Source organism: Pseudophryne corroboree, chromosome 2 (assembly GCF_028390025.1).
Source record: "Pseudophryne corroboree isolate aPseCor3 chromosome 2, aPseCor3.hap2, whole genome shotgun sequence".
Taxonomy (NCBI): Eukaryota; Metazoa; Chordata; class Amphibia; order Anura; family Myobatrachidae; genus Pseudophryne; species Pseudophryne corroboree.
The window spans coordinates 495544008-495558934 of NC_086445.1; the positions used below are offsets into that span (position 1 = coordinate 495544008).

A 14927-nucleotide genomic window follows, 5' to 3' on the forward strand; every position below is an offset into this window, starting at 1 on the left:
GCAGCACATCACTCGAGTAAAGGCTGGCATCAGTAAGCGCTCTGGTAATCATGGAGCTCGGAGGAACTGTGAAGGGTTATTGTCTGATGAATATTGTATTTGTAGGAATTGTGAGAATATAGTAGAGGATGGGTGCATCCAGAGATGTCAGTCCAACCTTAATATCGACATGGACCGCCATCCGTTGAGTGATTACCACTCACTAGTGGGTAAGGTCTTAAACCAGACAGAATGCTGGATGTGCTCACAGGTACCTCAAGGTCAGAGTAAGTCAGGATTAGTACCATACCCTTTAGCAATAGATGAGGTACTCGAATTACGGGGTGGGAGACCGGTGGACAAGAAATTCAATATCTCTAGGTCCCCTAGTTTGAAGCTCCACCAGTATCATGTAGACAGGTCCTTGTTGTGTTTTAATATTTCCAATTACCGAAAACCGGGAAATTGGGAAGTGATGTGGAATAACCAGACAATTACTTTTTCACACAGAGCTGATAGGATACCCATAGACTCTGAACTTGTACGCCAAATAGCCAACAGTGGGAGGTATTTTCGGTATAGACTCTGGTAGGTATACCCGTGGAAGCAAGACCATGTGGGTTGGAAAGGTATCGTCAAGGTACTGTGCTCATATCATCCAGCCCGATACTTGTACTGAGCAGATGGGAGAACTAGGGATTGGTTTCTTTACTTGGAAAATTTGTAATATGGTGATGTTATATTTTGTCCCCTATGTTCTCCCAGATGATGTCTATTTCATATGTGGGAGGAAAGCGTACAAGTGGCTTGCCCCGAGCTCAGAGGGATTGTGTTATATTGGGAGAGTACTACCGGAGGTCATGACCATAACCCATGATAAAATGAAAGACGTTCACCGCAGTGCTCAGGCTCCTTATACTGATACTCACTATGAACACATCATCAAGAGACACCTCATAGATAGGACAGAGCACGCAGCCTCTGATTTGATCCACGAATCCACCGGGATTCAGTTCTTTCTCGCATTAGACATCACCCGTACTGCCAGAGGAACTATAAATTATAAGTATATCCATGCGCTAACGAACTTGATAGATAATATCACTGAAATGTATGATGACACCTTCAGGTATACGGGAAGGGAGTTACAAGCCTACAAGAAGGAACTGATCCAGCACAGGATGGTCCTTAATTATGTCACAGCCGTGACAGGTGGGTACTGTGTTACTCTGGCAACTCAATATGGTGTGAAGTGCTGTACGTATATTACAAACAGAACTGATGATCCCACGGAGATCATCGATCAGAAGATGGACGAGATCTTGCAGTTGAAGTGGGAGTTCAGGAGGAAGCACAACCTTACCTTAGCGACTGTGAGTAATGAACTGACCGGCTAGGTCTCATGGTTGAACCCACGCAAATGGTTCTCAGGTTTAGGAGAGTGGGCTCAACATGTCATTATAAGTGTGGGGAAGTTTCTCCTTTGTATCCTGGGAGTCATCATAATTATTGGTTTGATATTTAGGTGTGTTCAAATTCTAATGCGGTGCAAGCACGGCACAAATTTGATGAGTCTAAGGAGCGAGGGCACTGTTACAGCAGCAGATTTAATTAACGATCCATCCATAGAGACAGTGTTATGATAAGGATTGCAAATTAATTTCATGGCCTGTTTCTTTCACCCGTTTTTCTTTGTCTCCCCCTCTGCCCAGATACATCCAACCGGAAAAGACGTCAGCCCTACCCAAAATGTTTATGTGAATGTATTCTTATATATATGTCTTATCTTCATCTCTTCAACCTCCAGTTAATGGCACACATAGTCGACAGGTGATATCCACATATACTAGCACTCACATATGTTCCCCCTCCATGTATCAGCAACTAAATGTGCACCCCATTTGTTGGAACAAGAAGCTGAAAAGAGCTCGGTAGTGTTTGTTGGCCCATTTACAGACCCTTAATACGGGATGAGAAGGATTTAATGTATACTTTGCAAAACCTCGAAGCTTATTACATATACGGCACGATGATACATGCCCCTCAGACATGGATTCATACATACATGCTTTTTACTATCTCATTAGGTCATACATTTCCCACCTACAACTCTCCCCCGACCATCCAAGCTTCTGTATATATTGTATAGATATTTTCCTGTTTATTGATTAGGTAGTGGCAGTTATTGGTGACTGCCAAAGGGTGGACTGTCGAAGTCGAAAAATATTGCAATACACACATCACGTACAAACTACACACAGATGGCCTCCGTGTGTGTACTTGTTCTGCTGTGCGTGCGCATATTCGCAATTTGCGTATGGTCGCTCCCGCGGTCCTGCGCATTAGCGCGTGGTATGGGTATTTACGGTAGAGTTTGTGAATGCATGGAAAAGCCATCAGAACACATTACATATTTAATCCAAATAGTGCACAATGTACACATAGTCTCCCTGCATCACACCAGTAAGTTACAACAGTTTAAATGGTATCAGAACAAAGGGATTCACCTTTACAGGATAGGAGGGGACAGAACAAGGTTAAAAGGTGGTGTTTGGTATCCAGCTGTAGGGTATTTTAAGGGTAATATTCCGGTGTTGGTTTGCGGAAGATCGCACGCTCCTGCGAATAGTTATGCGCATGAGCAGAATATAGATATAAACTGTATTTACTGTACATTTGGTATGCGGCGGGAACCCAGAGGAGACCACCCACAAGTGCATCTGGAACAGACATCGCCCACCTATTCAGACCAACCTATGACCTCTCCTGTACTGTAAATGACCATCCGTGTGTCCAATGGACAAAGAGATTACAGTATCCATTGTGTTAAGTTTTGGAAGTTTGTATAAAAGAGCCAGCTGCATGCCTGGTCAAACACAGACTCTAAAGGTCATCTACCCTGATGACTGAGGACCAGACTGGGAAGCGCAGGCGAAATCAAATAAGTATGTACCATTGACTGTAGCCATTATTCTATTGCATTGTATTGTTTTGTTATTGTAACCCCCTTTCAGTAATTATATGTTGGTGTGTCGGAACCCGGCATTTTAAATACAAACTGGTGTCGTGTTTCCTTTCCCTGCTAAGGTTATAAGTGTATTACAATTACATGTGTAGCTGTTAAGGGTTCACAAAGTGTCTTTGGGTGTGTACGCACTGAGTGTACTTTGTACAGCCAGCGCGGCATTTGTACGCAAAGTACGTACACGGTACAGGATTCTGTACGCTAATGGTGTAATAAGTACTTAGGTTGAGGATTAAGTATAGCGGCCGCAGCGGCTCCATTTAAAAGTGTATTGAATGTCTTGTTAAAGTGTAGCTTTTAGTCCTGAACGTAAACCAGCGTTTACACTGCGAACAACAGCAGCTAGCAATCAACTCGGAATGACCCCCATTGTTCCGTTTGTTTTTTGTTGTTTTTATTTTAGCTTGTTAGGGTTTTTTTTAGTTTATTTTTATTTTATTTTACTGTTAATTGTGAACATTTTTGTTCCCCTGCATGATAAATTGGTAAGCTTTATTTTATGTTTGGCAGTTTCATGATTTCTATATATTTATTTTAAAAGTAAGATACAAAGCCCACTTGACTTTAAGTGGTGAAGTTCTGATGCTGAGCACCATATTGTCAATGAGAATTAATGTTTGTTTTAAATTATGCTTAGAATTCCTTCTTGCGTGATATAAAGAGTTTGGGGACTTGCCAGTCTATGTAATTACTGTGTGATAGTTGAGCTTTGAATTAGATAATTGCTTACATAGCAGTCCTGCTATCTCTTATTTAATTGAGCCTTTGGAAAAATGCATTCATTGTCTGAACAAAGTGCTGTGTATTGGGGCAATTAGTCTGAATCATTTATGATGTGATACTTTAAAAAAAATATTTTGGATGTCAAATACAACAAAAAAAGGACATTTTCTTATTATCTTTGTAATGTTTCTTTTACACCTGTTCGCCAAATATTCAATAGATGACAGACAATGGCATATACACTAGTAGTCTTGGATAAATGCCTCAGTTAATCCTCTAGTCTAGGACTAACATATTAAATTGCTTTTATTAGGAAATATCATGTTATGTAAAGATGAGGTCTTTAAACGTATATGTTATAAGAATAATACAACCACTGTTCCCTCTAGTGTAAGCTGGGGTCCACCGAGTCCGCAGCGTGGCGAGCCTGCAAGGGGCTTGCTGCTCTCGCCATCCCCTGTCGGGATTTCGCTGCCAGGATCCTGGCGTCGGTATGCTGACCGGCGGTCACGCATCTGGAATTGGTAGTATTGAAAATTTTACCTTAAAGCAAGACTCTAGTCCTGGCCAATCTGTGGCTCTCCAGCTGTTGTGAAACTACAAATACCAGCATGCCCTGGCACAGTATTGCTATTAGGGAATGCTAAAACTCTGGCAGGACATGCGAGGATGTACAGTTTCACAGGATGGCCAGGCCTACTCTAGTCTAACAGATTGTGACTGCAGCCCTTCATGGCGAAGTCCTCATTAGATTGACATTTTAAACATTTCTTTTGCAGTCTTCCCATTTAATAAGGCACACTTAGGACAATTTTTTTTTTGTTCAAACTGGAATAAACACCCAAATATCCACAGCAAAGATGTATTTAGAGTCATGCTGAGAGCAATGTAATGTATCCACATGCATGTACTGTATGTACAGTAACTGACATAACTGCTCTTGCATATGCATGGAAGTAACCCTTTGGCCGTGTCAAGGTAGTTAGTAGGTTAGTATGGCATTTATTCTGTGCATGGTACTGTTATAATATACAAGTTCACTATCGTACAGTAGGTCTGAGAGGTTAAAATGTTTGTTATATGTAGGGCCAAATTACCCCAAGGGCCTGGTTGGTCCTAGTGGCCTATCTGCCACCCCTTGCCAATCAGTTAAATGCTTTTTTATTTTTATGTTTTACAAAAATTTTAAATGGACTAAAGCAGGCAAAGGATTCAGGAAGAAGTGGGCAGACAGAGAGGTTCGATCTTTCCACTACAGGTTCGGTCTGCCCAGAGGAGGACATGGAAAATCCTTGGTGGGCCCCACTGACAGAAGGCCCCTTCCCCTTCCCTATGGGTCAGTTTCCATATTGTGCACTTTATAAACACATTATCAGAGAATCAGAGGCCGGACACACCCTTTAAGCTGTGGCCCCTACTGCCGCTTACCCCTGAGTGCCCTGCATGTCCTCGCCCAAGATGCCACCCGGCGGGTGTTTCACGTTTAGTTGCACAGCTGCAGGTCCTTGAACTATACTGACAGATCAGCAAGGCTGGTCCTTCCTGCTGCTCTATCTCTAGTGACTTATCACATGATGATAGGCATCAAGGGTCAGCATGTGCGTGAGCATATCCTCAAAAAGAAAATGATTAAGTAATGACGGATACCTACAGCTTAAAAAAGCCCTTGGGGCGATGTATGAACTTTCTACAAAGGACATGTGGAGAAGTTGCCCATAGCAACCATTCAGATTCTACCTATCGTTTATCAAGTACGTTCTACAGAATGATACTGTAGCTAGATGCTTGGTTGGTACGGGCAACCTGAGTACTGTTTAGTTGTAGTGCTTAAGCTGTACAAAATTCCAGAACTTTTATTGTGTTTTTTTCAATTTTACTTCATTTGACCTCATTTATCCATAAAATATAGCTTCATTGTGACTTTAACAAGGTGTAATAAACACATATGCAGAAAATGACTCACCCCTGCTCCTCCATCATTTCTTGTAGCTCCATGCACTTGAGTTCTACCCGTCTTTTCCGCTCATGGTCTAAGATTTCCCTGTGGGCCTTCTTGACAGGGCTGGGTTCTGTCACTCTCACTTCTTCTTCAGGTTTATGCCAGGTGCCTGAAGCACTGGGCTGACAAAAGCCATTGGCAGATTCCTGCGGAGATGGAATCCTGCCGCCATTGTTGCAAACAGACATTGCAGTGCTGCTACACAGTTCTTTTTCTTCCTGTGAAAATGCAAACAGATTCATTTGAGCTAACTTGTATTTCTTATCTTTCCCACACCTTTGAAATAAGAATGGTAAAAAGAAATTAGTCTCCATGCTCTGAGCCGCTCTGTTAAATTAAAACTGACGGCTTAATGGGGGAAGAGCTGTACTAATCTGCTTTTCTGCAAGAGAAGAACCAACACTGCCAACCAAGCAGTACACGCAACATTATAAAAGCATCCAATGCAGACACAGAAGTCAGTTCTCATATATTAGGGATTTGTGAGAGCTGACCATGCGTATCACACTGTGAGATAGCCTTACACCCCAACAGGAGCAAATTGTAATAGCTAATTGGAAAAGAAGCATGGGCAGTATTAGAGCTATTATGCACGTTGTAATGTAATTACAGACACACCTTAGGAGTATTGGTGAGAGTAAGCTACTATTAGCTGTATTATTAAACACTGCAGCCTGCATTAAATTTCTTTGCTTAGCATAAACAAAACATAAACAAAAATTAGATTACTGCGCAATGAAACAGCTGGAGCACTAAGGTGATAAAAAAAATCATGCTGGAATATTATTTGAGTTCTGGGAGAAAATCCATCTATCAAACAAAGACCTTTCAATGCTTGTGTACGAGTCCTTATTATTACTAGCTTGTGTTGTATTCGAAATCAGCTTTTTTTGTTGTTGCTGAAGACACACAAATCAGTATAAATATAATTTGGTTAAAGAAAAGAAGACATTTACGTTTTTGGACTGTAACACCCATTTAATAGATGTCATTAGCACTGTTCCCAAATGTTATGGGTAGGTGGGAAATTTGGGTTTTGCTAGTAGAACCTGGCCCCTAGCGTTTTCAGACATACACTAACCACACACCAGCGCAGAATTAATTGACTATTATCCTAGGTGTTATTATACTGTAGGTTATAAATCCCACTAAGTGCAAATTTACATGTACAGTGCAGAACTTCTTAGTTCTGTGAAATGGCCTGCTGCAAAACTGAGTTCATGCAACATATATCTGGACCTATGCTCATCTCTAATGCTGCCATATCTCATTATATAATAAGATCAGGGCCGCCATCAGGGACTGCAGTACCAGGTCTGGACAGAGAGGGAGCATACATCTGCAGTTACAAACAAGGATATCTGTATTAGTAATGTCCTCAACAAAATGGCCGCTGCCACAGAGGAGGCAAAAAAATGACAAAATGGACGAGCGAATACATAGCAACACAAGGAATCATCACGTTTAAAGTCAGAGAGAAGGCAACATTATGTCTGCCGGATCATGGCAGGCTAATTAGCAAACCGGGAAACTCCTGCTGACAGTATTGAGGCAGGGCTACAGTCCCTATATGTGTGAGAGGGAGGTGTCTGGGGTATACTATATGTGTGCGAGATGGAGGTGGCGGGGCAGGGCTGAGTATATATGTATGAGAGGTAGGTGACTGGGGTATATGTGTGTGAGAGGGAGGTGGCAGGGCTGAGTATATAAGTATGAGAGGTAGGTGACTGGGGTATATGTGTGCGAGACAGGTGGCTGGGTATATATGTGTGAGAGGTAGGTAGCTGGGGTATATATGTGTGAGAGGGAGTTGGTTGGGGCAAAGCTGGGTATATATGTGTGAGAGGTAGGTGGTTGGGGTGTACATGTGTGAGAGGGAGGTGCGTGGGGCAGGGCTGGATATATGAGTGTGAGAGGGTGGTGTGTGTGTGTAAGAGAAAGAGGAGGAGCTGTCATGAGGGTTTTATGTATCATACTGAGGTGGCTGAGGCAGGGCTAGGGTATCATATGATAGATTGATAAGTTATAATAACACCCACAGCCCAACTAAAAAACAGAAAAAACAAGAAATGGTTTAAGCACCAATTGATGCCCTACTTCCACTGTAGCTCCATCCACATTATCCACAAATCCAACCCCTGGCGGGATGACCCTGCCTATATTCTCAGTGCTGGGACCCACAATTTCTGATGGCAGCCTGAACAAGATGCTACAGAATGCTGCTATATTTTGACAAACCGAGTTACATTTGCCTATGGCAGAGTTTCTCAAACTACGTCATTACACTCCAGGTTTTAGGTATATTCATGCTTGAGTACAGGTGACTTAATTACAGCATACTTGCCTCTTTTAGATTGGCCGGGAGGCTCCTGAAAATTGGGTGATGCTCTTGGCCCCCCAGAAAGGTAGGTAAGCCCCCCAGAGTTGCCTGCAGACCCTCGCCCCCCGCACTGCTTGTGAAAGTGGGTGGTCTAGGGAGGCCGATGACGCTATTCGTAGTGAATCACGTCATCGTAGTCTTCCCCCCACTTTGCACTCACGTCTCCACACCTCCGGACTGCTCCCTTTTTCAGAGCCCCACCCCTTTTCCATAGCTCCCCTCTGTTCAGCCAACTTGGCTGCTCCCTCCCTCTGCTTTAGGAATTTACTTTCTCCAAAACTTTACTGCAAGAAGTGCAGCTGCTTAAGGACCCAAAGATGACTGGGGCCAGGGAATGTCAGACCACTCTACCATGCTCACCAGTGATGTTCCAGGTGGGGCTTCATTATGTATGCACTTGGACGCTGCACTTTCAGTAGACCCAAGTGGTTGCCATCGGGATGGGTGGACCACCAACTCCCCCTAATTTGCTATGGGCTTGGCAAAATAGTAAATGGATGGTACCCCCAGTGCGTGCTGAAGGGAATCTCTCTCTGTTCATAATTATGTATTATCATGCACAGGTTATACAAACGCATCCAAGATGACCTCATGGATCTCTAGTACACAGAGATAACTGATTAAAAAAATTGGTGCCTGAGGATAAGTTGATGTTACGAAAATAAAAATCCTCAGCACACTGCTATAAACCACCAGAACCATTTTATTTGAACGTAAAATGTTGCACATATATTATGATAAACAAGACCACTAAAATGGCACTGCACTCTAAGGGGGTATTGAATTATCACCAATCCGTTTTCAGCGGGTGAAAACAGCCGGATATCGCGATTAATGACCGATGGTATCCTATTACAGGCTGTTTTCATCTGCCAAAAATTGACCCACCATCACGCGAAAACACATGGGATCGGGGATAAGTCCCCGACCCGGCAGCCGCTTATCGTGGAGCATAATCCGGGATAAGTGCCGGCATCGTGGGGAGGGACCCGGCGCATCGGTGCTAATAGGATAGCCCTTGTCGATACAATTACCCACAGTCATCAACACACAGGGATGATAATAATCAGAGGCGTAGCTAGGGTTTTCGGAGCCCAGGGCAAGATGGAAAATGCCCCCCCCCCCCCCCAAAAAAAAAAAAAAAAAAAGCACACCAAAAGAAGCAAGTGCGCGCGGGGCGAAAAAATGGGCGTGGCCACACACCAGAAGGGGTGTGACCACTGAAAATGGCCCACAGTGCCAGTTACATTGCCCCACAGTGCCAGATACAATGCCCCACAATGCCGGATACATGCCCCACAGTGCCGGATACATGCCCCACAGTGCCGGATACATGCCCCACAGTGCCAGATACATGCCCCACAGTGCCAGATACATTGCCCCACAGTGCCATATACATGTCCAACAGTGCCAGTTACATTGCCCCACAGTGCCAGTTACATTGCCCCACAGTGCCAGTTACATGCCCCACAGTGCCAGATACATGCCCCACAGTGCCAGTCACATTGCCCCACATTGCCAGTTACATGCCCCACAGTGCCAGGTACATGCCCCCCAGTGCCAGTTACATGCCCCACAGTGCCAGTTACATTGCCCCACAGTGCCAGTTACATGCCCCACAGTGCCAGATACATGCCCCACAGTGCCAGTTACATTGCCCCACAGTGCCAGTTACATGCCCCACAGTGCCAAATACATGCCCCACAGTGCCAGTTACATGCCCCACAGTGCCAGTTACATGCCCCACAGTGCCAGATACATGCCCCACTCAGTGCCAGATACACGCCCCACTGTGCCAGATACATGCCCCACTCTGCCAGTTACATGCCCCACTCAGTGCCAGTTACATGCCCCACTCAGTGCCAGATACATGCCCCACTGTGCCCCCCCCCGGTCACTCACCGCTTGTTGATATCTATGTGAGGGGAGGAGAGCGCAGCGCAGTGCCTCTCCTTCCCCTCACCGCTCCAGGTCTCCGGCGGCTGTCTGGCGCCGGTTCGCTAGCCAATCAGAGCTTGCGGACCGGCAGCCAATCAGGAGCCGGTCCGCAAGCTCTGATTTGCTAACGCCGCCGGAGACCGGACACAGCAGCGCTGCTGGCAGCGGCGGTGAGGGGAGGGAGAGACGCTGCGCTCTCCTCCCCTCACATTTCGGCGTGACAGGGGCAAGTGGGGCATGATGCCCTGGCCGCCGCCGGCGCCCCCCTCTCCTGGGCCTGCCAAGGCGCCCAGGGCACGTGCCCCACTCGCCCTATCCTTGTTACGCCTCTGATAATAATAATAATATTACACATCTTTATATGTTGTCATAATCTGAATATAATAATTAATGATATATCACTCGAAAGGCTCATCAGAAGGAAACAAATAAATGCAAATAAATTGCTGCTCAGACTTTTCTGAGCAGGAGAAAGCAATCTGAGTATCCCCAAATGCTGCTCTTACAAAAATGCAATTACCGTTGTCATGGAAACAGTCTCTGACTGACCTAAACCCCAGGCTGTGATGTCAGATTCAATACTAGCAATGTTCCCTGGGGATAACTGGATCGGTGCTCTTCTCTTCCCTGAAACTCTTAACCTACTGAAAGCCTTGAGAATACTTGTTAAGTAAAATAGAAGGAAGGTTGCTGCGTGCCACAAGTGACATCTCCCTTCCACTCTTATTGTTATTAAACTATTTGAAGTTATTAAAAATGTTAAATAAATATAACAAAACAATTTCCGTAAAACAAATTAAGGACACTACTGTATAATAATATGTTAAGTGTTGTGTAAAAAATTGCATCTTGCTACTGTCTAAAACATGACATGTAGACTAATGGGAAAATGAAAATGCTTAATTACAATGAAACCAGATATCAGGGGCTATGCATTCATTTTTCTCACACTCAGTCCTAAGATTCCCTAACAGGTTATGTTTTCCAGATCCGCTGTGGATCTTTTAAAATGTGACAGTAATGAATACACCTGTGCATCCGCCACTGTAGCTGGACAGGTTAGGAGTCCTAAGAACAGGGTTTAAGAACTCCTGCATTAGTACATCACAACTAGATGCTGCAATCAAGGTACACATTTTTTTAAAACACAAGGCAAGATGGCACCAAAGATACCTACCGATATAAATCGCTGTTTCTAATCAAATATATTAATTGAAGACATGTATATAACTTTAATCCATTTGTTATTAGACTTCTCTTAGCTCATTTGCATATACCCCTTTAGACCGCCTGAGGCGGGTTGCACCCGGGAGCCTGAGACGGAAGCTACCAGGGTGCGACCCGCTTCAGGCGCCCCGCCGCCACTGTCTGCAACCCAGCACATGATCTCCAAGCGCCATCCGTCCACACACAGTGAACGGGAAACGGGTCACATTGACCCGGCTCCCGATCACACCGCACAGCGACCCGGGTTGAACTTGAGTTCAACCCTGGTCGCTACCAGGGTTGAAATACCGGGTTGCTCGGTATATTTCCCCTGGCACCTTTCAGACCGCACATGAACATGGGTTATGCGCCAATAACCCGTCTTCATAGCTGGCGGTCTCAAAGGGGTATTAGCCTCTTTCAAATAACCTACATAGGCATTTAATAAACTCTGAATTAATAATCGCCCCTTTAAAACCAGTGGCATAATAGACAAAAATATATGATTTTGACAAATAGGAGCTCATTAAATCTCTACCTATGTAGCCTATATGGATTGATCTAAGACTTTTTGTGATTGTGAGAAATTAAGAGAGAATTTGGTTGGGATGTAATGCCGGTCGAACGTTTTTGTTTTTTTTAAAGGGGCAATCACTTAAAAGGCAAAACCATGCCTTGTAAGTAATTGTCCCTTTAAAAAAAAGTCAGAGATCGGCCAGCATCTCACACCTCCTGCGATCTCGGGCGTTATTACATTCGGCCCTAAAAACTTTTTCAGTGGGCAACAGTATGCTTCAGTCTTTTAGTCTTACAGTCTTAAAGACCCCATCAGTAGACAGTTGTAGTCATCTCCTGAATCCATGCAAATACATGTTAGGAAACCTATTAGAATTCCTAAAAACTGAACCTTTATGCTGAGAATCTGTGTTTACATTGCGGTAGTCTGAGAATTATGTATTTAGCTGGCCAAAAAATATTATTGAACCATTAGTACAACTTTGAACAAGTTGTTGCCACGAAGCCAAGTCAATAAGACAAACACTTTTCTCCCTGGCTCAAGTATTAACATATGAAGCCATTCAACTATAAATGATTACATTGCCATAATCTTTCATTTGTTTGTTTCACCCAAATTATCCATTATTTTACACTTTATCATTCCCTACTGAGAACTTGAAACTTAACTGTCATCAAAGGACCGCAATACAGAGGATTCTTGGATGTGCGCAATAAAAAGAAGAGAGATCAAATTACTTTCTAATTACTTACTAATCAAGCTTACAATCAGAAAACTTTTTCCTCCCCCTTTAATTACTAAATTGCTTGAGAGAAATTTAAGAACATTATAAACCAGCCACAGACAGACACCATAGAGCTATTGCCAATTTTTAGACTGTAGACATAGAGCCTGATTGGCTGTAGAAATGGCTGTGTGAAGTTGCAAAAGCCAGATTTACTACATTAAGTTAATACGAGACTAATAATGGTGCTTGCACCAGTTCCATGCTAAGTGCAAGAGATCTGTCAGAAACAGGCTTTCATTCTCTGTACACATAACTGAGAATGGCAAGGCTCTTTAACTACAGGCCCATGATACTCCCATGAAACATATCTCTTGTGTGTTGCCGCCCAGTCGCTGCCCATTTTCAGCCCATTTCATGCAAAGTGAGATCCAGCATAGACAGTGGCCCTGAGAGGGATGGGGAGCGGGTACTCTTTACTCAGGTCAGGTCTGGTTGGAGAGGCCCGGCGGGGACCAGGGTATGCTGCCCCCTTCCCACACGCACACACTTCCTATTTCAGACATCGGCACTTTGGGCAGGGAGAGAGAGGATTGGCTGCAGCAGCCTCTCTCCCAGCCCAGCACAAGACACTGGCAAATGTGCCCATGTGCTGTATGGGAAAAAATGGTGTTTGTTTTCGTGAGGAGAGATCAGTCTGACTCAGAACCTGGCCCAAAGTCTGGCTCTTCACTATAAACTTTAAGCACTACCCTCTCTCAAACTAGGTCAGAAGTTTATTTAAAATGTAATCTCAGTTTAACCATGTTGCTTTCCTCTTAGAGATTCCAGGCTCTATGACAACAGATGTAAGTTTTCACTTTTCACTGCTTAAACCATTTCACGAAAACCACTTTCCAGATTGAATTTTGATTCTGTTGGCACAAATCATGAAGGAGAAGAATAATTTATTGTACAGAAATAGAATAAGATGTCTGCTTAAATGGAAAGAATATTGGTTAACAGAAAATTCTTGCCAGCCAACACAAAATGTCTAGATTAACTGGAGGGTTTCACCTTAAATATCTTAATAACATAACTCATCCAAAGAACACTCTCAGACATATTTATCACAATCGGCATCTCAGATGTGGATGTGATAAATTAAAAAAACTAAAATGTTGGCCGGGAACTTCACTTCAGCTGACTGGGGTCACGGAGAGAAGGAGCCGAACACCGATCCCTGGCAGCATGCAGGTAAGTTTTATTTTATTATTTAACTTTTTTGTTTCAATGATCAGCCTGTGGTCTATTTTAGAGCATTTAGAGCACTGTTCTGCCTGCCAGAGGGAAGCCTGTATAATGTCCTTATTATGATAGGTTCCCTCCGGTTTCTTTTTTTTTACAATTTAATTTTAGTAAATTTGGGCAGATCACATTTCCCATTACAAGTATAGCGAATGTGATTACGCAAAAAAAAGCAAATTTAAGGGCTTGGAGGAGATTGTTGCTCAGTTGACTGAATTATTCTAGCTATTGGGGGTAATTCCAAATTGATCGCAGCAGGATATTTTTTAGCAGTTGGGCAAAACCATGTGCACTGCAGGGGGGACAGATATAACATTTGCAGAGAGAGTTAGATTTGGGTGGGTTATTTTGTTTCTGTGCAGGGTAAATACTGGCTGCTTTATTTTTACACTGCAATTTAGATTAGATTGAACTCACCACACCCAAATCTATCTCTCTCTGCACATGTTATATCTGCCTCCCCTGCAGTGCACATGGTTTTGCCCAACTGCTAGAAAAAATTTCCTGCTGCGATCAACTTGGAATTACCCCCATTGGACAGTGCCTTGACTTTGACTTGTGTCCAGATCAGTGTTAGGGCGGGATGCACTAAGAAGCGGAATATATTCCGCCACACATTGCATATAGCATATGCACTAGTACTGCAAAGGACAGCTCTTCCGATAAGACCTGGAAGTCTGTCTGCGCATGCGCAGAGTGTTGCAACAGCTGCGGGAGATGCTGGGAGGGGTTCACTACGGCTGGCCGGCGGTCGGGCTCCCGGCGACCAGCACCCCGGCGCCGGGAGCCCGACCGCCGGCTTACCGACAGCTTGGCGAGCGCAAATGAGCCCCTTGCGGGCTCGCTGCGCTCGCCACGCTACGGGCACGGTGGCGCGCTACGCGCGCCACACTATTTTATTCTCCCTCTATGGGGGTCGTGGACCCCCACGAGGGAAAATAATTGTCGGTATGCCGGCTGTCGGGCTCCCGGCGCCGGTATACTGAGCGCCGGGAGCCCGACCGCCGGCAAACAGAAGACCACCCGCTGGGAGGGATCCGATTGGATTCTTCTCACAGCACAGTGCAGAAAGAAGCCCATAGGCTTCTATAGGGTAACGCCAATAAAACCGCACCGAAGCCCGGGGATAGAATTGTGGTAAAAACCCCA

The 14927-nt window shown here is 44.3% G+C and overlaps 1 protein-coding gene across 5 annotated transcripts in view; it reads right to left on the bottom strand.

Moving 5' to 3' along the window:
- Positions 1-14927, bottom strand: part of SRRM3 (serine/arginine repetitive matrix 3) — a 648971-nt gene that overhangs the window by 309664 nt on the left and 324380 nt on the right. For all 5 annotated transcript variants that reach the window (XM_063953960.1, XM_063953959.1, XM_063953957.1 and 2 more), the window contains one exon: positions 5691-5944. In XM_063953960.1, the coding sequence (XP_063810030.1) occupies positions 5691-5914 (224 nt within the window). In that variant the 5' untranslated portion in view covers positions 5915-5944. The remainder of the gene's footprint in view (positions 1-5690; positions 5945-14927) is intronic.